Source organism: Rhamphochromis sp. 'chilingali', assembly GCF_963969265.1.
Source record: "Rhamphochromis sp. 'chilingali' genome assembly, chromosome: 18".
Lineage (NCBI taxonomy): Eukaryota > Metazoa > Chordata > Actinopteri > Cichliformes > Cichlidae > Rhamphochromis > Rhamphochromis sp. 'chilingali'.
The window spans coordinates 13,145,433-13,166,773 of NC_137945.1; the positions used below are offsets into that span (position 1 = coordinate 13,145,433).

The 21,341-nt window shown below is 42.2% G+C and overlaps 1 protein-coding gene across 3 annotated transcripts; it reads left to right on the plus strand.

Annotated features, from left to right (window-relative positions):
• Positions 1 to 531: 531 nt before the first annotated feature.
• On the plus strand, positions 532 to 20,536 carry ankha (ANKH inorganic pyrophosphate transport regulator a). 3 transcript variants are annotated; one of them, XM_080864421.1, is made up of 12 exons: positions 532 to 682; positions 8,762 to 8,978; positions 9,186 to 9,304; positions 9,452 to 9,535; positions 9,620 to 9,790; positions 9,874 to 10,008; positions 10,594 to 10,686; positions 10,774 to 10,866; positions 16,428 to 16,557; positions 16,673 to 16,796; positions 16,988 to 17,087; positions 19,143 to 20,534. In XM_080864421.1, exons 2-12 carry the CDS (start codon positions 8,807 to 8,809, stop codon positions 19,269 to 19,271), a joined length of 1,350 nt encoding a protein of 449 aa, XP_080720547.1. In that variant the 5' UTR covers positions 532 to 682; positions 8,762 to 8,806; the 3' UTR covers positions 19,272 to 20,534. The 3 variants fall into 3 exon arrangements, with proteins under 3 accessions (XP_080720547.1, XP_080720545.1, XP_080720546.1); XM_080864420.1 differs by lacking the exon at positions 532 to 682 and adding an exon at positions 7,173 to 7,739 and having other exon boundaries at positions 19,143 to 20,533; XM_080864419.1 differs by lacking the exon at positions 532 to 682 and adding an exon at positions 7,162 to 7,739 and having other exon boundaries at positions 9,452 to 9,790; positions 19,143 to 20,536.
• The last annotated feature ends 805 nt before the right edge of the window (positions 20,537 to 21,341 follow it).

Consider the following 21,341-nt stretch of genomic DNA (forward strand, 5'->3'; position numbering starts at 1 on the left):
GAGGAAGCCTCTTGGGGTGAGGCAACTTCACGAAACTTAAAGAAGTCCAGTTGCTTTCTTTCCAAGCTCCTTAGACTCCTGCTAAATGATCTAAAATCAAAACTGATGCCAGCGTTCTTTAATTATAGTGAGTGAAACACTAGTGAGCATTCATGACCGCTCACTCTCTTGTCTGACGAACAAGACTGGCGCAATCAGATGGCGCCCGAAACCGGATTGTGCAAGTTGCACCTCAGTAACATTCTTGCAAATCATTGCAGCAGCTTTAGCTTTCTTGTGTGATAGGTTTTATAAAAGCATGACATTTTCTACAGCTATAAAGGTCTGAATAATGCAAGCTTCCCTGCTCTTTGCACTTTATGGCTTTTTTTTTTTTTACCTCTAGGCAAGGTGGATGCAGCATACATGACAATGGGTCATTTCTGCATTTCAGTGAGTGCGCAACCTTTAGTGACAACTGGGTCTGCTAGCTTGACAAAATTCCTCATATGGAGCTTTAAATTCTTCTCTGGAAGGAGGTGAAGTTGTTGTTCATGTGGCTGGTGAATAAAGGTGTGATAAAGATCCCAGCTATCACATTTTGCTTGTTCGGTTTAGTTTTCACACACACACAAAAGTCAGAATGTGATGAATTGCAAGAAAGATTAAAGGCATGTAAACACAGGGGAGGAGGAAGAGAGAGGTGAGTGATGAACCTTTATTTGACACTGTTTAGCCATTTCTCAGTTATCTTTGTCAAACATGTAGTTCCCCTCTGTGTATTTCAGTACATGACTAACATGCAGTGACGTTAATGACCGCTGTACATTCAACAGCAGCTGATTTTTTTCCATACTAAATTTAGATATTTTGGTGAAGTTGGATGAAGCTCAGGTTTCCATTGCCTCGCTTAGACTTTATCGTAGATTTGAAGCTACATTTTTCATGCTGTATACAGTACTGTGTAAAAGTCTTGAGCCACCCCTCTAAACCTCATTTATATTTTGCTGCTGTGAAGCTGGACTTTCTTGTTTGTTTTTTAAAGGTTGTTGTGAGAAATAGTTCTCTGGGCCTTCTTTTTCTTTGGACATTGGCTTCTTTTTCACTCATTTTCAGTCCAGTCCTTGTACCGGACATTTTCTGAGGAATGTTTTTCTTGTTTCAAAGTTTCAAACTGAATCTTTAGGCACTAAAAGAATTTCTTCACCAGCAAGGTGGTTCCCAAAAAGCTATTAGCTGAAAAACTATTTTAAAAAAACAACAACAACAGCTTGTGCTCATGTGTCTTTAAGTTTTAACAAAAGAGAGCAACACCAGTCTGTGTAACTTTTAATAAAGAGTAACAAGCACAGAGTCATTTACAGAGACCTGCCACAGTTACAGAATCACAATCAGAACATCACATGCACAAGATAGCTCATGTAGTTAAGGATATCTTGTATTAAAAGATTATATGGAGACAAAATACGATACTATGGATCTTTCCATTCAGCCAGGTCAGCATTAACACAGACAAAGGGACAATTTTACATGAAAAATTTGTCAAAATTGATGGAAATATGAAAGCAGAAAAGTATAATCAAGACAAGAAAGCTTATCTAAGCGAGTTCAAGCTGTGTTGAATAATATAGGTGGCCATAGCGAATTGCTGCACCCATTTCATATTTTCCTAGCAAATACCAAGGTACAGTAAGGTAGTTTAAACCCAATTACAGAGAGTTTAGCGAATTCAAAATAAGTTATAAAGACTAAAATAAAAGATAATAATAATAAATAATAAAAGTTATTAAACTAATATATGCAAAACAATAAAATAAGTTGAGTTTGGGACCAAGACTTAAACCATTTCAGTCAGGTCAGTGTTCAGAACTGTTCGTCTGCTCCAAATGTGGCCACTAGAGGGCGAACTTTAACTTTACCATCCATCCGTCCATTCATTTACTCCTCTTCCTAACTGATCTAAGCTCATTGGGAGGTTAAAACCCAGACACATCGATTCAATGCACCACAACTAAATTCGTTCCTGTAAATATACATTAAAATTCATCTTAGGTGACTTTGATTTGGTTTGATAGCAAAGAAATATAAGGTTTATGTGTGAAAAGAGCCCATAAAAGTGTATTAGTCACTTGTGCTTTGAGCGTCTCTAAACTGCAGCATTGTACTGCACAAAATCTCAAAAACCAATGAGTGTTAAGTATGGAAAATGCATTTCTTTTAATTCTTGCATAGTTCTATTATGTTTACAGTGCACCCATAATTTTACATTTATTTATTTTCCTTTGCACTTCCCATGCCTGCCTTTTTTAAACATGACTATGTACTTTGTTGCACTGTGTGTGGGTGTAAAGCTTTTTTATAATGTTTGTTTTGAAAAGTGCTATATAAATACATTTTATCACCCTTATATGTACCCAGGAGCTACCAAGTAACAGAATTAATGTCGCAGGAGGTACATAAATGTCAAAGGACTGTCTTCATGTCTATATCAGAGATCACATCAAAAGTCACCAAATTGTTCAGCAACAAACCACAGCCTGAACTAAATGAAACCAGGTCCAGTATTTTCATACACAGTAATGTGCAAAAGTCTCGAGTCACCCATTATTTATTTATAGTTCATTTTTCAGTGAGCCAGACTTTTAGTTCTCCAGCTTTCTGAAGATCCTTCAAAGGTTTTCTTTGGACAATGGTTGCTTTTTCACTCATTTTCAGCCCTTGTACTCGGCCAGTTTCACAGGAGTGTTTTTCTTGTTTGTAAAACCACTGCACACAGACCTCTGAATCATTCAAGCATAAAAAGAACCACCTAACTCAAGAGATGAACCAGTATTGTGTCAACACATAACAGGCAACTTAGGAAAGAACCTATTTATTGTGTATGTATGCATTGTCTCTTTAGGCACTTTGTTACTAACAGCCTGTCACGAAACACACAGTTTCTTCCATTTTCTTTAGTTGAATATATGGAAAAATGAAAAAGAAAACACAGTTTGACATGTTCTGCACCAACATGGTGATTCCCAAAAAGATACAGTATAAGTAAAAACTTAGCATATATCAGCATGTAGTGCAGTAAGTCCTTAAAAGGTTTGAGGAAACTAAACAAATGGAGGACAAGTGAAAAGGTGGCAGGCCTAATGAAAGTCAGTATATGAAAGGTATGTCTTTTAGAAATTGTTATCTGGCCCTTTATTTGATTATTCTACTGTTCAACAAAGCCTCATCACAAATGATCTCAATGGAAGAGCAATGACTCAGATAAAGTAAAAGAGGTCAAATGGTGAGTGTCTACGGCCATCTGTAAAACACAGTGGAGGCTCTGTCATGGTTTGGAGATCTGATCCAACACCAAGAATTATGAAAGCAAGAAAGTACCATCAGATTTTGAGCCACCATGCAAAACCATCTGGCAAACAGGCCTGGTTGCAGCATTCACAAAGTAACACTCAAACACATTCTCAGACTTACCTGGTGACCACTCTGTCCTTTGTTACCCCACCCACTTAATGAGTCAGAGTACAAAGTTGGGAATACATTTCTTTACTGTTTTATCAAATAAAAACCCACAGAGTTGTTTTATCATCACGAAGAATCACGTGGACACAACTGGACGTAATGACAATCCAAATACAAAGTGCACTTGCAGATATGAGCAAACATCTGACTCTAGTTACAGCTGCATGGGAATGGCATGTCTGCTTGTAAATGGCTGTGTCAACTCTTAGAACCACCGCAGAGCCTCCCTCAGGCACCAATCAAAGGCACAAACAACTTTTGTGTTCTTTGACTGAGGATTACTCAGGCAGGGCTGCAGTCACGAGTCTTGACATTACAGGTTAAACAAAGTAAGCAAGAAAACTGAGGAATTTAAAAAGACAATGAGAGCAAGTCTAATTAACTATGATTGAAAACCTTAAACCAAAGCCAGTAAAGTGACCTCAAGGTTTGGTTCTGTTTCCATGCGGAAAAAAAAGCATCACATCGCACAGCCCTGTTCCTTTTAACTGCATATGTCCTGGACTAAAGTGGCAAAAATAGATTTTTTTTTCTTTGTGTTACAGGTTTTCACAGTTAATTAAAGGACTGATTATAGTGAAGCTGAGTCTGTTAATATAAATACTAAGACACTGTGTTTAAATAAAAAGTAACCAAATTTGACAGCTTAATATGGAGTAATATATTAATATGATAAAATGAAATGTTTCCCCCTTATCAGGAGCCTTTAGTTTTAAAGGGATTGCAGAGACTGTCTGCCCTGTGTTTTTGTCACTGTCATCAATCCGTACATCATAGCACCTCTCACTATTGGATTAGGTTTAAAAAGAAAGATCACATGTGTGTGAACCACCAAAGCCTCCTGAAGAGTCAGCTGAATGGGAAGACCAAGCCCTGTCGGTGATTAGATGCCCTGCTGGGATAATAACCTGACCAAACGAGGAGATAGAAGCCGCTGACATTAAGACAAGGAAGCTCCTGACCATGCATGGAGGGTTTCAGCCCAAGTCCACCTCCCTGAGACTGTAAACTTAGCGGAAGTAAGGTGGCCAAGGATTAGTCAGTGTCGAAACGACCGTCCAGGATGAGACGAACACCCGAACATACTTGAGTACATCACGAAGATGGCCACAACAGACCGCCTGCTTAGAGAATACTTCAGGGAGCAGAAACCTGAGAAAGAAGAGGAACAATGAGAAGAACCATGATGGAAGGACAGGCCCCTGCACGGTATGTACCACTGGTAGATAGAGTAAGTGGCTGGCATCCAGAAATCCAACCAGTGGCTGGACAAAGCTGGACTGAAAAAAGACAGCTCAGAGGTACTAATCATGGCAGCACAGGAACATGCCCCGAGCACAAGATCAATAGAGGCTGAGGCCTATCACACAATTCAATTCAATTTTATTTATATGGCGCCAAATCACAACAACAGTCGCCTCAAGGCGCTTTATATTGTAAGGTGCACCCTACAATAATACACACAGAGAAAAACCCAACAATCATATGACACCCCATGAGCAAGTACTTTGGCGACAGTGGGAAGGAAAAACTCCCTTTTAACAGGAAGAAACCTCCGGCAGAACCAGGCTCAGGGAGGGGCGGGGCCATCTGCTGCGACCGGTTGCTGCGACCGCTTGGGAAGACAGGATAAAGACATGCTGTGGAAGAGAGACAGAGGTTAATAACAGATATGATTCAATGCAGAGAGGTCTATTAACACATAGTGAGTGAGAAAGGTGACTGGAAAGGAAAAACTCAATGCATCATGGGAATCCCCCGGCAGCCTACATCTATTGCAGCATAACTAAGGGAGGATTCAGGGTCACCTGATCCAGCCCTAACTATATGCTTTAGCAAAAAGGAATTTTTTAAGCCTAATCTTAAAAGTACAGATAGTGTCTGTCTCCCAAATCCAAACTGGAAGATGGTTCCACTGAAAACTGAAGGCTCTCCCTCCCATTCTACTTTTAAATACTCTAGGAACAACAAGTAGGCTTGCAGTGTGAGAGCAAGGTGCTCTAATAGGGTGATATGGTACTACAAGGTCATTATGATAAGATGGGGCCTGATTATTTAAGACCTTGTATGTGAGGAGCAGGATTTTGAATTCAATTCTGGATTTAACAGGAAGCCAATGAAGGGAAGCCAAAACAGGAGAAATCTGCTCTCTCTTTCTAGTCCTTGTCAGCACTCTTGCTGCAGCATTTTGGATTAACTGAAGACTTTTCAGGGAGTTTTTAGGACATCCTGATAATAATGAATTGCAATAATCCAGCCTTGAAGTAATAAATGCATGAACTAGTTTTTCAGCATCACTCTGAGACAGGATTTTTCTAATTTTAGAGATGTTGCGCAAATGGAAGAAAGCAGTCCTACACATTTCTTTAATAGCTGCATTGAAGGACATATGCTGGTCAAAAATGACTCCAAGGTTCCTCACAGTGTTACTGGAGGCCAAGGTAATGCCACCCAGAGTAAGAATCTGCTTAGATACCATATTTCTAAGATTTTCAGGGCCGAATACAATAACCTCAGTTTTATCTGAGAGAGAGAGAGAGAGAGAGAGAGAGAGAGAGAGAGAGAGTGTGTGTAAAGGTATTCCTTACACAGAACCATATGCAGTATTTTACTGGATAACAAATATTGATTCATTCATATTTTTATTGCTTTAATCCTGCAGTGAGAGATTATTTTTTATTTAAAACTACAGATAAAATTCATGAAAGTTCATTGTTCAGACTGAGCAGAGAATATATATAGTTTTTGTTGTTATAAAGAAATAATCAGTTAATGACTTTGGTATAGTACGACTGGCATTCGAGACGGGTTCTTCTTCACATTTTCCAGAGCGATCCAGTGGGCTGGATTGGACCATTAGCTGAGTCTATTCTGGTCCCTGAGCCTTAAGTTTCACACCCCTGGTTTAGAGGAATGTTTCCCCTCTTATCAGTTTTGTCACAAATTGCTCATTAACTTGTCTGTAAAATTCTGCTGAACATGATCAAGCTTGGACTCACGTTTGGTAACTAAAGGGTCCACTCTGAAAGTGAGTGTATTATATTGAATTTATATGTGATTATTTGTTTTGAATCATATTTAGACACTACAACAGATCATACAACTAACAAATTGCTAATTAGCTACTGGATAGTGCATTAAATAGAATCAAATGTTGACTACGTTTGCAAACACCATATTCGATTAATATTATCATCCCATATATTACACAGTGAGCCAGTGGCACCCCATGAGAATGCTGTTGGTACACCCCTGTTCATCCAGTTGCACATTAAAATGTCTTTGTCCAGCAGGTGGCAGTGTATGTCTTTGTACGTTTACCCGTTTATGCTGCGTAAACCTAAGTGTCTTCAAAGCAGGTTTAATGTGCAACATAGAAGGATTTATGAGACCAAACTCTCCTCGTGGAGATACACCTGACATGCGTAGGTGTATATGATTGCTTTACTATGTGATTGCCCTCCAGAGTCCAGTTAGATTTACTTTCTTTTACGGTTGTGAACTGATTATTCATCTCTACCGAACCACCCCCTGCTGCTAGCTCTCCTGTGTGTCGCGTGCTCCGCTGTCATAAAAAGCCAGATTTATACTTGGCGGTGACGTCACGGCCGGGATGCCAGGCCCACGTGCGGGCAGCAGTGGGTTCCAGCCTCTGGGAGGGTCGAAAAGCAGCCGGACTGCCCCAGCACAGGCGCAGTGAAATCAAACACGACGCTGTCGGAAATTGATAATCCAGCCGAGCTGCTCCGGATTATCGCGTGTCCTTCTTTAAAAAAAAAAAAAAAAAAAAAATCCGAATCTCCACCTCGGTTCGTCCCAGTCCCCTCCTTTTTTTGTTTGATGTCACCTCGCGTCTCCCCTCTCCTCTCCACCCCCTTGATGATGACGATTTGCAAGGAAGATGCGCCGGTGTGAGATTTCCATTGGCCTTCGGATCCTCTTAGCAGCACCACAACCTCGTGAAGCGCAGCCGCTACCGGAGCGCCCCGGCTCCTCCCGCCGCCGCTGCCCCACTTAACCCCCCCTCCGACGGCAGAAACACAGGTGCTCCGACTGCCTCTCCTCGCCGCTAATCTTCTGCTTTTTCCTCCTCATCAATCAAGACCGAGGCAGATGCCCCTCGCTCTGTCATCCCGGCTTGTACTATGGTGGAGTTTCCATCTCTCAGCCCTTACTGGCCTCTCATCCGCTTTTTGGTGCCTTTGGCTATCACCAATGTTGCCATCGACCTCGGAGAACAGGTAACGGCTCCGGCTGGCTTGTTTTCAGGTTACGGGAGGGGAGGGGGGTAGGAAGACTCACGGCACCGCAGCTTTGGCTTCGCTAGCGGCGGCTAACGGCCGTTTTATTACTCCGCCGCTGTGACGGGGAGAGTGCTTCGGTGTGTCAACTAGCATCTTTTATTTATTTAGCGTTTTTTTTAAATGGCCCCAGAAAACACCGACCGCTTCCCCGAGCTGACACCAGTCATTTCGAGTCTCGTTTAGTCCCCCTGGTTTGGGGCTTCAACTGCGGCTAGCTTAGCCGTGAGGGGTGTCGTGTATGTGACTGTCGAGACATCCATTAGGTTTATGTACATTATTTAGCAAAAGAGGCGGATCTCTCACCCACACGAAGGGCCTGATGTTTTTTTTCTTCTTCCTTTTTTTATTCTGGAAAAAAACAAACAATGTCGCCATTGCTGCCGTGAAACGCACTGAGCTGTCAGTGTTATTAACAGCACGCCTCTTTCCTGTCATTTATCAGTCAATCTGATCCACTTGCAGATGATAGAGAACGGATTAAAACGCACCCAACATTTTCCTTTAATTGTCATATTTCCTGTCTGGACATTTCCTGTCCTTTCTTAGCCAAATGAGTGATCTCATGGCTGCTTTTTACCCCAGAGAGCCTGTGCAGATAGTGTGAGAATTAAAAACACACACACACACACGCACATAGAGGCTTGGAGATGTCAGGATTAAGCTTATGTAATGGCTCTGTAAATAGCACAGAGTCCTGCAAAAAGAGAAAGCAGCTGTAGTTGTGTTTTCTCAGGGTGACTGTGTGTGATCGCTTGTAAAGGACAGGCACATATTCCTCTGTGTGTTTTACTTTTTAAAAAAAAAATTTTTTTATTGAAGGACTGTTAAGGGCTGTGGTGCTGTCTGGCTAGAGATAAAGTTAGACCAAGTCACGCTCATGCGGGCTGGTCATGCCTCACGTGCTGTCTCACCTCTTCCTCTCCTCTCCCCTCCCTCCCTCCATGCCATATCTTTTCCAGGCCCTCAACAGGGGCATAGCCACAGTCAAAGAGGATGCAGTGGAAATGCTGGCCAGCTACGGTCTGGCCTACTCCCTGATGAAGTTCTTCACCGGCCCAATGAGCGACTTTAAGAATGTGGGCTTGGTGTTTGTCAACAGCAAGCGGGACCGGAGGAAGGCTGTGTTCTGCATGGTGGCGGCCGGGGCCATCGCATTCATCCTGCATATCTTGATAGGTGTGTTTAAGGGTTGTTTGTGAACGCCTGATGACAGTGTTTAAACCGCATCCTAAAAATGCAACGTTTTGGTGTTTGTGTGTCTGTACGCGCCAGACCTAAAGAGTTCATTACTGCAGCTTTCACAAAACAATCGAGCGTGGGAAGAAATCTTCTCATTAACCTCTTCTCACCCACCTGTGGCCCCCTTCCCCTTTTCTCCTGCAGCATACACAGATTTAGGATACTACATTATTAATAAGCTCCACCATGTGGATGAATCTGTGGGGCACAAGACAAGGAAGGCCTTCTTGTACCTGGCTGCGTTCCCTTTGTTGGATGCAATGGTAAGCATTGGTTTAAACGTACCAGGCGGGTTTTAATCAACTCTGTTTTGTTTTCTACAACACACCAATATACGGCCCGGCTGCGATCAGAAAAATGGGCAAAATGCCGCTTTGCGTCTCGAGCTGACCTCTCTTTATTGTTTGAAGGCATGGATTCACGCAGGGATCCTTCTGAAGCACAAGTACAGCGTTATCGTCGGCTCTGCATCCATCTCTGACGTGGTGGCTCAGGTGACGAGACACACCCGCGTTCGCTTTCAATCAAACTTTAATTCACCCGTGAGCGTGTTACGTGATCGCTCTCCTCTCCCGCAGATCGTCTTCGTGGCCATTCTCCTGCACAGTAACCTGGAATGTGTGGAGCCCTTACTCATCCCGATACTTTCGCTGTATATGGGTGCTTTGGTTCGTTTCAGCATCGTCGGGCTGGGTTACTACTGCAACATCCACGACAACATCCCGGACTCCAGCGGGCTTGACGTGGGGGTATGTGCTGACTTTTTTTTTTTTTGCACGTTTCGTAATAATAAAACTAGTCTCAAGCACGTCTCCTCTCTCTGTCCCTGCAGGGCGACGCCACCATCAAAAAGATGCTGAGTTTCTGGTGGCCTCTCGCCCTCATCCTGGCCACTCAGCGCATCAGTCGACCCATCGTCAACCTCTTTGTGTCTCGTGACCTCAAGGGCACCAGTGATGCCACAGAGGTGAGCGTATCACTCGTGTTTATTGTATTTCTTTTAATTACGAACTTGCTGCAAACTGCTTCATATGCTATTCTATGCTAATTGTTGCGATGCTTTCACAGGATCGTAAAGAGAGACTTTCGCAGTCTAATCCCCCCCCCCCCTCAAGTTACTGCAGATGTAAAGCTAACAAACTCCCTCTGGAGCTTTCTGGCTTACAGAGATCCCCAACTACTAGAGACAATACAAAGCTGTTTACCAGAATGAACTGGAAATCATTGACAACACTGGCTGCCAGTGGTTTGGGTGATTCACCATGTACATGTGAAACTGAGGGCTTCATAACACTGAGTGAAAACATTCCTCCATGGCTGTACTGTTCGCTGCCCATTGTTGTTCGGGACACAATAACAAGCTCAAGGCCGGTCGCAAACTTTTTCAAAACCCGAACGCTGCTGGGAAAGTGAGAGACGCATGTGCTCCTCTCGCGTCGGCTATTGTTAGACCTCTATCATTAATTTAGCCGCTTGTGTGGCGCGGGTGGTATTTTCAGCACTAGCGCCGATGTGCTGATGACTTCTAGCTGTCGTGTCTTTGTCATTCCAGGCCGTTGCTGTGCTCACAGCCACATACCCGGTAGGCCACATGCCCTACGGTTGGCTGACTGAACTGAGAGCAGTATACCCAGCCTTTGACAAGGTATTCTCAGACTGTCCCTGCTAGTGTTTACAGTAGAAATAAGTCTGCTTTTTGTCTAGAACACTAATGAGCTTCTCTCACTTGTAGAATAATCCCAGCAACAAGCTGAACGCTGGCAGCCTTGTCACCAAGTCGCATATTAAGAAGTTTACATTCTGCTGTCTGGCGCTGTCACTCACGGTAAGATCTTTCTTTCTTTTTTTATGCGGGGGGCACAGTGCAGAGTCTTGAGCCACCCCTCACTTCATCGTAATTTGCTTCCAAGGAGCCAGACTTGTAATTTTGCCAGAAGGTTTTTTGTTTGTTTTTTTTTGGACATTGGCTGCAATTTTTTTTATTTTTAAAAAAAAATCATTTTCAGTCCAGTCCTTGTACCTGACCATTTTCACAGGAATGTTAAGCCACTTGACACTTAGCTATAAATCAGTCAAGCAGGAAAAGGCACCAAACTCCACAAACTTGTTGTGTCTAGACATAACAGACCGCTTGGCAAACAACCAATGCTAGATTTTGTTACTAGCAGCTTTTCACGAAACATCATTTATTCCGGTGCTTTAACTTAAATATATGAAAAATGGCAAAGATGACACAGTAAGACAGAATTTTTTTTTTCCACCAACAGGAAGGTTTACAAAGAGCTATAAGCTGAAAGCTCTGCATGTGTTGGTGTGTTGTGCCAAAATTTGAGAAACTTGGACACATGAAGGACAAAGGAAGTGTCGTCTAATGTGGGGAAAAAAGTCTAGTAAAGACCTGACACAACTTTTGTGTCAGGTTGCTGTAATTTAGCCCCACTATTACTTAAACGTGTTGCCTCACATTTCTAACTGATAGCTTGTATTGAGTTCCAGTGTGTGAGGTGCTGTTTGCTGATCTGACATCTGACAAAAAAAGCTCCTAGCCCAAGCCAGGTATTCCTGTTTCACACATGGAAAACATGCAAATCTGTTTGGCAGCATTTCCTGATGTTTGTCTTTCAAAGACTAATCTTGAATGTGAGAGTGCAAACATCACTAACCTTTGCGTTTTTGTTTTTTTGGCAGCCGCCTGCCTTGTTTGCCTACTTTTAATCTTGCCTCATCACAGGTTAAAGATGCTGTCAGTCAGACCAACATGACCAACAAAACTGGTTCAGTGTTCTGCACAAACATGTTCAACATGGCTTTTGCATGTCTCTAACCCTGTTTGCTCTGTACTAAGGTTCTAAGTGATCGACTTTTTAATGACTCATATGTACTCTTCCTTCGCTGTGCCGTCTTGGTTTCAGGTTGCAGGGAGACACATTAGGGTGGAATTTGTGAGCAGGCTAAGGGCCTATATTTATTTATTTTTTTGTCCCAGTCCCACCCAAGTTTTAAGAGCATCACAAAATGGGCATTCACATAAAACATGTCATTTAACACATTTCAAAAGCCCCTTGCAGGTATGCTTTTCTGCTAAATAATGAGTGCTCCTGCGTCATTATGCACGCTGCTGCGCACTGTTTTTGTTTCTCTGCTAAATGTTTGGACAGTTATGCCTTTAAATCGGCAAAAACGCTCTTCCTGATCATATTCGCCTTCTGTTTGGTATTAATGCGACGAGTGAGAATGAGCTTTTTCTTCAGTTAGCTGTCCTAACAGCTTGAATAAGAAAAACAGGAAGTTTGTGGCAAAGGTTGGGTCTTTTTTAAGGAGGAGAAAGAGGAGGAGAAGAATGGCACACCAGATGTGGAATCCCAGAGCTGTAAACCTCTATGTGAGGGTGTGTGTTCGGCAAAGCACCACAGGCAGATAGGTGCTGTGTCGAAAACAAGCCGTCATGCTCTGACTTGTATTAATTACGCATGCAGGAAATGCAGCAGAGTGAAAACAACTGGAGGAGGTAGACGAGGCGTATCTGAGGAGGGGAGTGACTAACCTTACGTAACGGATAATTAAATCTTATGCAAACAGACCTTGCTGGGGTGTCTCACCTTGTTTAGAGTAACCACGGTTGAGTCAGGGGAGATTGGCGGCTTCGCTCGGGCCAGATAAATTGCTCGCCTCAAAATTTTTTAGCTAAAGTAATGATAACTGGTGAGGCGACGCCAGGTGAAATCATCAAAAGAAGTAATCCTCACCCAAACTTTGGTTCAGAGGATCAGAAATCTGAAACTTCCTGCGATGTTGAAAATACTGCAGAGTAGGGCTGCCACAAACGATTATTTTGATAGTCGACTAGTCACCGATTATTTTTGCGATTAGTCGACTAATCAGATCATCATCCATTGGACATACAGCTTATTGCACCAGCAGCATCTGGTCTTATATAACTATCATTAGCTTACAGCTTGAAGTGTTTGTGCTAACTAAAAATAAAGACAAGATGGTAGTTTATTAATTTTTAATGAAATTTGCAGATTGTTTCGGTGAAGTTTAATAAACTCCTTGCTTTCTAAAATATAACAGGACACCGGAGTATATTCTCCAGCGTCTCACACTTCTGATAATCAGCTGTCTGCTTGACAGTTTTAGCTGTGCAAAAACTATACCTTTAATCTCAGCCAAACCGATTTACTCAGGAACAAATAAAATACTGAAAAAAGCCAAACAATAACATTTAAGTTGTCTAAGTGACTTATATATATGTTTAACCTGACTAGCGAAAGACGGTGGTGGGTTTGAAAACGATTTGCCGGGAGTCCGGTGTTCTCACGGCTCTAGTTAGCCTTGCCCCCGCCTAGCTAACGAGCTAGTGGGTAACAGACGTCTCCGAAAACGTCGGAGCGCTTTTGAAAATATGTGGTGTCTTGATAAACTGAGCAGATATTTGAGGTTTACACGGCTACATTCTCGCCTGAAAATATGTTAAACGTTTATTTTGTGACCCAGAAAGAATAATAAGAGTAAAGTTAAAACTAACTAGCTGCCGCCATTGTTGACAACTGCGCTGGGCTGCGCTATGAATTCTGGGACACAGCTTCTTCTTCTTCGGGGTTTAACGGCAGCTGGCATCCTTGGACATGCAGTGCTGCCATCTTCTGTTTCAGTCCGTTATTACACTCTTAAATCCTACTACTCATTCCTGCGTCCTTTGTGATCTTACAAAGCTTCAAACGATGCGTCGACTATTAAATTAGTCGTCGACGATTTTAATAGTCGACATAATCGTGACTAGTCGACTAATCGTGGCAGCCCTACTGCAGAGCATTGTGTCTTACTATGTCTCCAACCCAAACGACCATTAATCAAAGAAAAGCACCATGATGGTGAGCCACAGGCTTAAAGTGATGCATAGATAAACAGTGATTTAAATAAAGTGGTCTGGTTGCAGTGATGGTGGGATTAGTCGTCATTCATTTTCAGATTAGCCTGCATGAGAAAGACCTGAGTGGGAGAATCTGGGTAGGTGGGTGCTGAGCTAGTGGCAGGTTTGAGCGATCACAACTGCTGGAACATCAGGTGTTGTTGTTTTTTTTACTATTTGAAGTGTTTTTACTGGGCAAGAAAATCAATTCAATCTTGCACTTTTGACAGTTTTTAATTTTTGTGAAGGTGTGTAGGGACAAATATCATGACTGACTCTGAAAGGCTCCATTCAACATGCCAGTGAACAGAAAAGTGACTTTTTACTCGTTCCTTGCCATAAATGAGCTGAGTCAAATGCTGCCGATTGAGAGCAATTATCATCGACCACAGAACCGAACTAAATTATAAAATTGTTGCCTTATAACTTTAATTTAAAAGCCTCCAGACTGAGCGCCTTTCGCGTGTAAAAAGTTAGGACTTTATAATCCAGTCGGCAACTTGGGGTATAATTTCACAACATTTACTGTGTAATTCTTCTGAATCTGGAGGTGTAATTTTCAGTGCCTAAAAAGAGTAAACACTAGTTTTGGTAAGAAGAAGTAACAATGAGTACCTTTTTTTTATTCACTAAGTTAGAAGGGGGAAAAAAGAGTCATCCTCCCTCCTCCTTCAGTTTTCACAGCCATCCGCTGCACTGCATGTTTAACATCCTGGCTATGTAGTATTAATAATGTAATATGTAAACTTCTGGTTCCACCACAGAGTGCACCACACAGGACTGGAGTTTAAACCCAGAGTTCGCTGCATCTCTGTGACGGTGGGATTAGTCATCATTCATTTTCAGATTAGATGGCATAAGAGAGACCTGAACGAGAGAATCTGGGTCGATGGGTGCTGAGCTAGAGGCAGGTTTACAGTGCGATGAAAACTAGAGCAGTAACAGGTGGGGGGTTTTTTTCAGCTGGTGTTGCATTTTACATTTATCTGTTGAGACTAGTTTAGAGTGATAAGATGGTGTGTTAGGTCTGTGACAATCTGGCAGCCTGTTCAGAGGGCACCTCATATCAGGACTTCTCATGACCCTGAATTAGATTACAGTTTTCACCTGTTGGTGAACTCTGTGGGGATTGAGCCCTACTGGAGATATTTATTGTGTGTGATTATATCATTCTGCTTTCCATTTGTCAACTGTTTCAAAGTGTGGATCACCGCCTCACCCAGCAAGGCCAAATTTGTGTACGAGGAAGCTGGAATGCCCAGCAGAATTAATAGTCTGTTCTCTACTTATTCAGGTTTCAGAGAGGGCTAGGGTGACAGCATGTGACAGGAAGTAGTTACACAAAGCAGCAGGAAAGCAAGTAGAGGTGAGCGAGGACTCCTGGAAGGTCTGGGTGCTTTGCATAAGGCTGAGAGTAGACTCAGCAAGTGAGGATGATTAAATATGACACCAGGTGATCGAGTGCATTTTATTTACATGCTGGTTGTCAGATGATCAGATCATCAGTGTTTTGTTCCAAGTTGAGACATTTCAGGAATCCTGAAAAACAGCTGGAGGACGGCAAGTACTTGTAGTTGGTAACAAATGGAGAGTGGCTGTTGGTTAGTCAAAACATGAATGCATCTCCGGGAACTCCAGAGGGATGACCTATGAAGCAAATTTGACAAGGTCAGACTTTTTAGACAAAACATAAAAAAACCCAGTCAGCGATAACTACGGGCGTGATAACCTGTTATCAGCTTTCTCTGTTAACCCAGTCTTCCTGTTTCGGGCTCTGAGCACGCTCACATAAAAGGGGAGGAACTGAGCATAAAAAATCTTTATTTTCTGCATGTGAATTCATTTGACTGTGCAGTGCATTTTTCTGCACTGTGCAGCATCCTTCTGGCGTGACTTGGATTCAGCTCAACCGGTTGCACGTTGCAATCTGCATGACCTTTAAGGCATGCTTTAAGCTGAAAGAATCACTGAACGCACACGACCTGTTCCCAGACCACGGTATGTGTTCAGCATTAGCTGTGATGACCTGCCACATTAAAGAGAGCGCTTGTGTTGTGACACTGAATACTCTAGCTTTAGGCTCAACATACCTCCCTCACTCATTAATCTCTCTTTATAGAAGAGCCCCTCTGATCTAAGTCCAAGTTCGGCGTGCAGAGAAACTGTTTTTACAATTCGAAACAAAGCGATGTATTATTCATGTTCAGATCAGTTTGCTGTCCTGTTTAACACTATTAATGCTCCGCTCGCAGGGTAATTGCTTTGAGATGGCTACAGTAATGTTGCACGTGCTTCGGAAACGCCTTCTAGGAACAATAACGCCGTCCATCATGCGTTCGCTCGCTCGCTTGTTTTGTAGGAGCTTCAAAGGGGCCCGCGTCCGGTCCGAAGCCCCTCGAGATAATGAACTAATGAAATCTAATGAGGCATAGCGGGGGATAAATTAATTTAGTCTTTGTTCGTTTCCTGCACAGCTTTGCTTTGTGGTGTTTTGGAGTCCTCATGTGTCAGAGAAGATCCTGGTTGATGTAATTGGAGTGGAGGATAGTTTCGCTAAGCTGTGCGTGGTCCCACTCAGGATTTTCTCCTTTTTTCCCCTGCCAGGTAAGACGTACCTTTTTTTTTCTCTTTCAGCTTCACTTTTGCTTCCAGCTGTGGTTTGTACTGGTGTTTCGTTCGGACAAGTGAGGCAGTGTTTCTGTTTTCTGTGTGTTTGCAGTGACTGTTCGGGCTCATTTGACTGGATGGCTCATGACCCTGAAAAAGACCTTTGTGCTGGCCCCCAGCTCGGTTCTGCGCATCATTGTCCTCATCACCAGTCTAGTTGTGCTGCCTTATATGGGGTAAGCTGCCACTTCAGAGAGCACTGAGAGGTTCACAGAGGTCAGCGCTGTGAGTCAGGATTACAGTTATGCAATACGTAGCTGCGGTTTCTCACTTTTTACTCCTGACGGGCAAATTCACGTCCGCACCGGTCCATGTTTAGTTCACGGTGTTCAAAACTTGATCTGCTCCTTTTTTGTGTGTGTTTCAGGGTTCACGGGGCCACACTCGGGGTCGGATCCCTCCTCGCTGGTTTCATAGGGGAGTCCACAATGGTTGCTATAGCAGCCTGCTATGTTTATCGACAACAGGTGAGAACACCTGGACTGAGGTCATTCTAAACATGAGTACACACCTCTTTTTGCGTTTTCTTTTTTTTTTTTTTTTCTTTTCGCTCTTTATGGGTCTGTGAACAGACGGCGTGTGCCTCACTAATTATAATTTTCCTGTTTAGTCATTATCCTTCCATCAAAGCACACATGCGAGGAGAAGGCTTGGGCATTTTTATTTATCCCTGTGCATGGGCTTAAAGTGGACCTGCTATGCTTCTCCTAGCTTTCTCTCATTACTGTTGGATTACTGGTGGATGCTCACGTGAAACTTGGCCAAAGTTTGAAATAACATGTTGGTGAACCACAAGCTCAGGCTTCAGACTGATCTCTGTGAGGTCAGTGACAGTGGCCATCCCTCAGGCTTCAGTCTTGCACTCCTAGAGATTAGTTAGCAACCACAGGTTGAATTCCCAGACCAGTTGGCAAGTGGCTTCTGGCAAAGACGGCGCTACACAAAAAAATATATATCCTCCTTGTCATTGCTTTGGTCACTAAAACACCAGAGTGGCCCGTGGTTTGTTGGGAAGATAGCAACACGTCTGCAAACGCACTGCCCTCCTGTTAAACCGGAGTATTAACAGGATGATGAGTGATTGGTCATAAGAGATCATCGGATTGTTTGGATTTTATCTCTAATTTTGAAAATTGCATTTCCTCAAAATATAAATTTTTTTTTTTTTTAATTTAAAGCAACAAATTAAATTGAAACTGTGAAGTCCAATACAAATTGGAAACAAAGTTTGCTTTCAAAATAAAAGTTTACTGGTTGCAGGTCAAGCTCAGCTTTTAATTTGAAGGTGAATGGTTTCACTACCAAAGCAGTCCAAGGAGGTTTTTAGTGCAGAAGCACTCTTTGTGATTTGTGACCTGTCAGGGAATTTTTTTTCCATAGCAACGAAGGTCACCGAGGGTCACGGTTTGTAGGCCTTTGTGACCGAGTCTAATACAGTCACCTCAGGTACAGAACTCCCGGCCACTGTTTAATGTTTCTGTTTACAAGGAGCAGCCAACCAGTAGAAAGCTTGCACAAAGGAGGAGGAGCTAAAACGACAGACAAGTCGAACTAACAGCATGATTATTATGAAGGATTATTTTGAGCTGTAAGTTATGCAAAGCTCCTCTAGCAGAATTCTAGAATTAAAAAAAATATATATCAAGTTGACATCATCATAAAGTGTCACCTTTAATGTTCTGTTTGTCTTTAAAAAAAAAAAAAAAAAGTAAAATTGAAAACGGTACAGCTTTAATAAACTTGTACTTGCTATTCTGTGACCACACCTCTCTGATTGTCAGAAATATAACATTCTCTTTGTTTATTTTAGGAAAATGTTAATTTGTAAGGACAGCCGGTTTCAGATGAACAACCTTGTTACTCCCGGCATCCTGTTGAAGCAGCAAGCTGCACCGTGTTCATGTTGTATTAAAAAAAAAAAAAGTATCTGAAAACATGGCGTTTCTTCCATTTTAGGCAAATAAACAATCTCCAGCTTTGCTTTTTATTTTAAAGGAATATTTATCTTTGCGTTTCATGGATGGTGCATCGTATTTTTCTACTCAATATGAATCAGTAGTCAGCCTGGCTTTGCATGAAGACATAAAGGAAAGTTGGTCTTTCCCTGTTTAAAGGAAACTAAATCTGCCTACAAGTAAGGCTAAAGCTCTCTGATTAACACCTTACAGCTCATTAATCCGCACAAAAACACCTAATTGGATAACATAACAGGCTGAGATCATAGCCAGAAGGCCGTGGTGTTTCTTGGCTAAAACGCTGTGCCCTCCTGGTGTTTGAGCCAGGCAGCTTCATGGTGAAATCATTGTGCTCAGCCAAGAAATAATCAGGCACAAACCTGCAAACTGCTTTTTTACACGGTTTTTATCCAGATTAAACAGAGATGTAAGGTGTTAATTAGTGACTTTAGAGGTGCTGCTGGATGGATTTTGTAACCTCTGGACTCACAGTGGCTTCATTTTTACTCATTTGATTCAGCACAGCAACGATTTTGTTTCCATTTCCCCCGTCTGCTTTGTCCACAGAAAAACGAGATGTCCAACGAGCTGGTGGTGGAGGGCGAGAACTCGGCCCCCATGAGCGAGGTGTGCTCCAGGAATCAGATGGATGCCATCGAGGAGCTCCAGGAGGAGGACGAGGAGGAACAGGAGTGAGATCCGAGGGAGCGGAGGAGGAAGGTAAAGCCGAGCTCAATGTGGGACATACGGTGCTGGAAGAGAGAGGGGACCTCCCGAGTATGGTTTTGGTTTCAGAGGTCCCCTCGACAGAACTGAGGTCTTCTTCTTCACCTCGACCACCTCACCATTAATGCGCACACTGTAAAGAAAGCCATGCACCTCCACGTGTTCATCCATCAATGTAAATACCGTTAGCGTCTTCCGATCTTCAGTGCTCATAATCTGCGGGGCGTAATAATCATTTTCATGTGTTGGTAAACAAGGGAAATCGACACGGGAGAGCTCTTCCTCCTCAGCGGCGAGAATGGAAGCGTCTGTCGAGTGGTGGTGGAGTTGCCAAAAGAGTTCTTTATGTTCTTTAATCGACGATTAAGCAGCAAGGCCTTGCTTGGATTCAGATATAGACATACTGTGGGACTTGTTGGGTTGTGCAATCGTATTTTCCATACAACGGTGTACAGATTATTGTTGTTTTATATAGGTAATGCATCGTGTATATTTAATTGCCCAGGGGGGTCAGGAATCCCTCGTTATATATCACTGCGTGTTTCAAAACGAACCAAAATGCCAAAAAAATAGTCATGATTGTTCTCTTTCCATGCAGTCTGGGAGTCAACTTTTGTTTTGCCCAGCATTTTCCTGGTGGTATTCAGGCTGTCATATGTACTGTATATACTGTAAAGGCATTCTTATTTGGCAAATAAATTGCTTTATTAATAATCTTCATGCTTACCTGGAACTGGCTTTACCTTCTTGTTTCTTTGAGTCTAACAGATACCACTGCAAAATCATGTTTATTTTTCTCCCCCTGAAGTGGATCTGTTATACATTTCTGTCATGTACACAGTGGTGGGTGCTCACAGTATCGATACACTGTACTTATTTGAAGCTTGGGCTATGTACAAGTAATCAATGAAGGTTTAATAACTTCAAAAATTATTTTTTCCTTCTCTTGTGTGTTGCTAAAGTTTAATAAAGGGGGTTTTCATATAAAAGCAACCTTTTTGCTGCTTCCTCGGGAGCAGGGTCGCTCCGCAAGTTTAAATTGACGGTTTTGCACCAGATGCCCCTCCTGATACAAATCCCCTTGGGGTTGTCTTCAGCTGGAATCAAACCAGCAGCCTTTCACTTGTTAAATGTGTAAACAAGTCCATGTTATGTGGTCAGAAAATTTGGTTTTGTAAAATATTCCCACTACTCTGCAAGTTTGGAGGGTTTTAATTAAAAATGCCATTTTGGTTGTGAAATAAATTTTAATCTTGTGTTTATTCCTTCAGGAAAGCCAAACAGACTGTTTTGTATGGAAGCTCATTTCTGCCACAGAAACACATTTGAACAATAATTCCCAGGAAAGATTTTGATTCAAATATCTATATTTTGAGATAATTGACCTGAAATTTTAACTTGTCGATGGAAAATGTTTTTATTCAGTAGCAGAATAAAACTTCAGAGCTCTGTTTTCATTGACCAGAGTCCAGACGGTGACAGAGTAAAGTTTCACTAGATTGCCGTCGGTATTTTCAGAGAACGAAATTTTTCAAACTAAGCTGACGTTTCAGCCTTTTTCCCCCACATGAATGCCTGCTAACAGAAATATGAAAGCAGTTTCACACAACCAGTGAGTGAAAGTTAAACCTACTGTTCTCTCCAATAAGCAGGTAACCATTGTTAAATCTGCATTATACTCAGTCAGAGAGCGTGCATGAATGGATCTGAGATAATGTAATTTACTGGTTACAAGTTTGGTTACGGCAGAATTTTTTTAGGCCTGTATTGTTTTATTTTTGGCTTTGAAAGCTAAAGGGAACTGAATTTATAGTGGATTTTGGACTCTTTCAGCTTAGTTTTTTTTTTTTTTTTTATTCATTATATGACATTTGTGTCAGGGGTGAGATTTAATAAGTTTAAAACATCTATTAAAATACAAACACTGTTTTCATAAATCTGGGGGGGCTCTGTTGACAAATTTGAATCTTGCAAAACTTTTGTGATTACAAACTAATGTTTTTGTTCTTTTCAACATCTGAATTTGGTATTAACAAAATA

Coding starts and splice junctions, on each gene's coding strand:
- ankha (XM_080864419.1), top strand. CDS start 7,644: ATGGTGGAGTTTCCATCTCTCAGCCCTTACTGGCCTCTCATCCGCTTT. Junction 9,305..9,451: donor TCCCTTTGTTGGATGCAATG/GTAAGCATTGGT, acceptor TATTGTTTGAAG/GCATGGATTCACGCAGGGAT. Junction 17,088..19,142: donor GCTATGTTTATCGACAACAG/GTGAGAACACCT, acceptor CTTTGTCCACAG/AAAAACGAGATGTCCAACGA.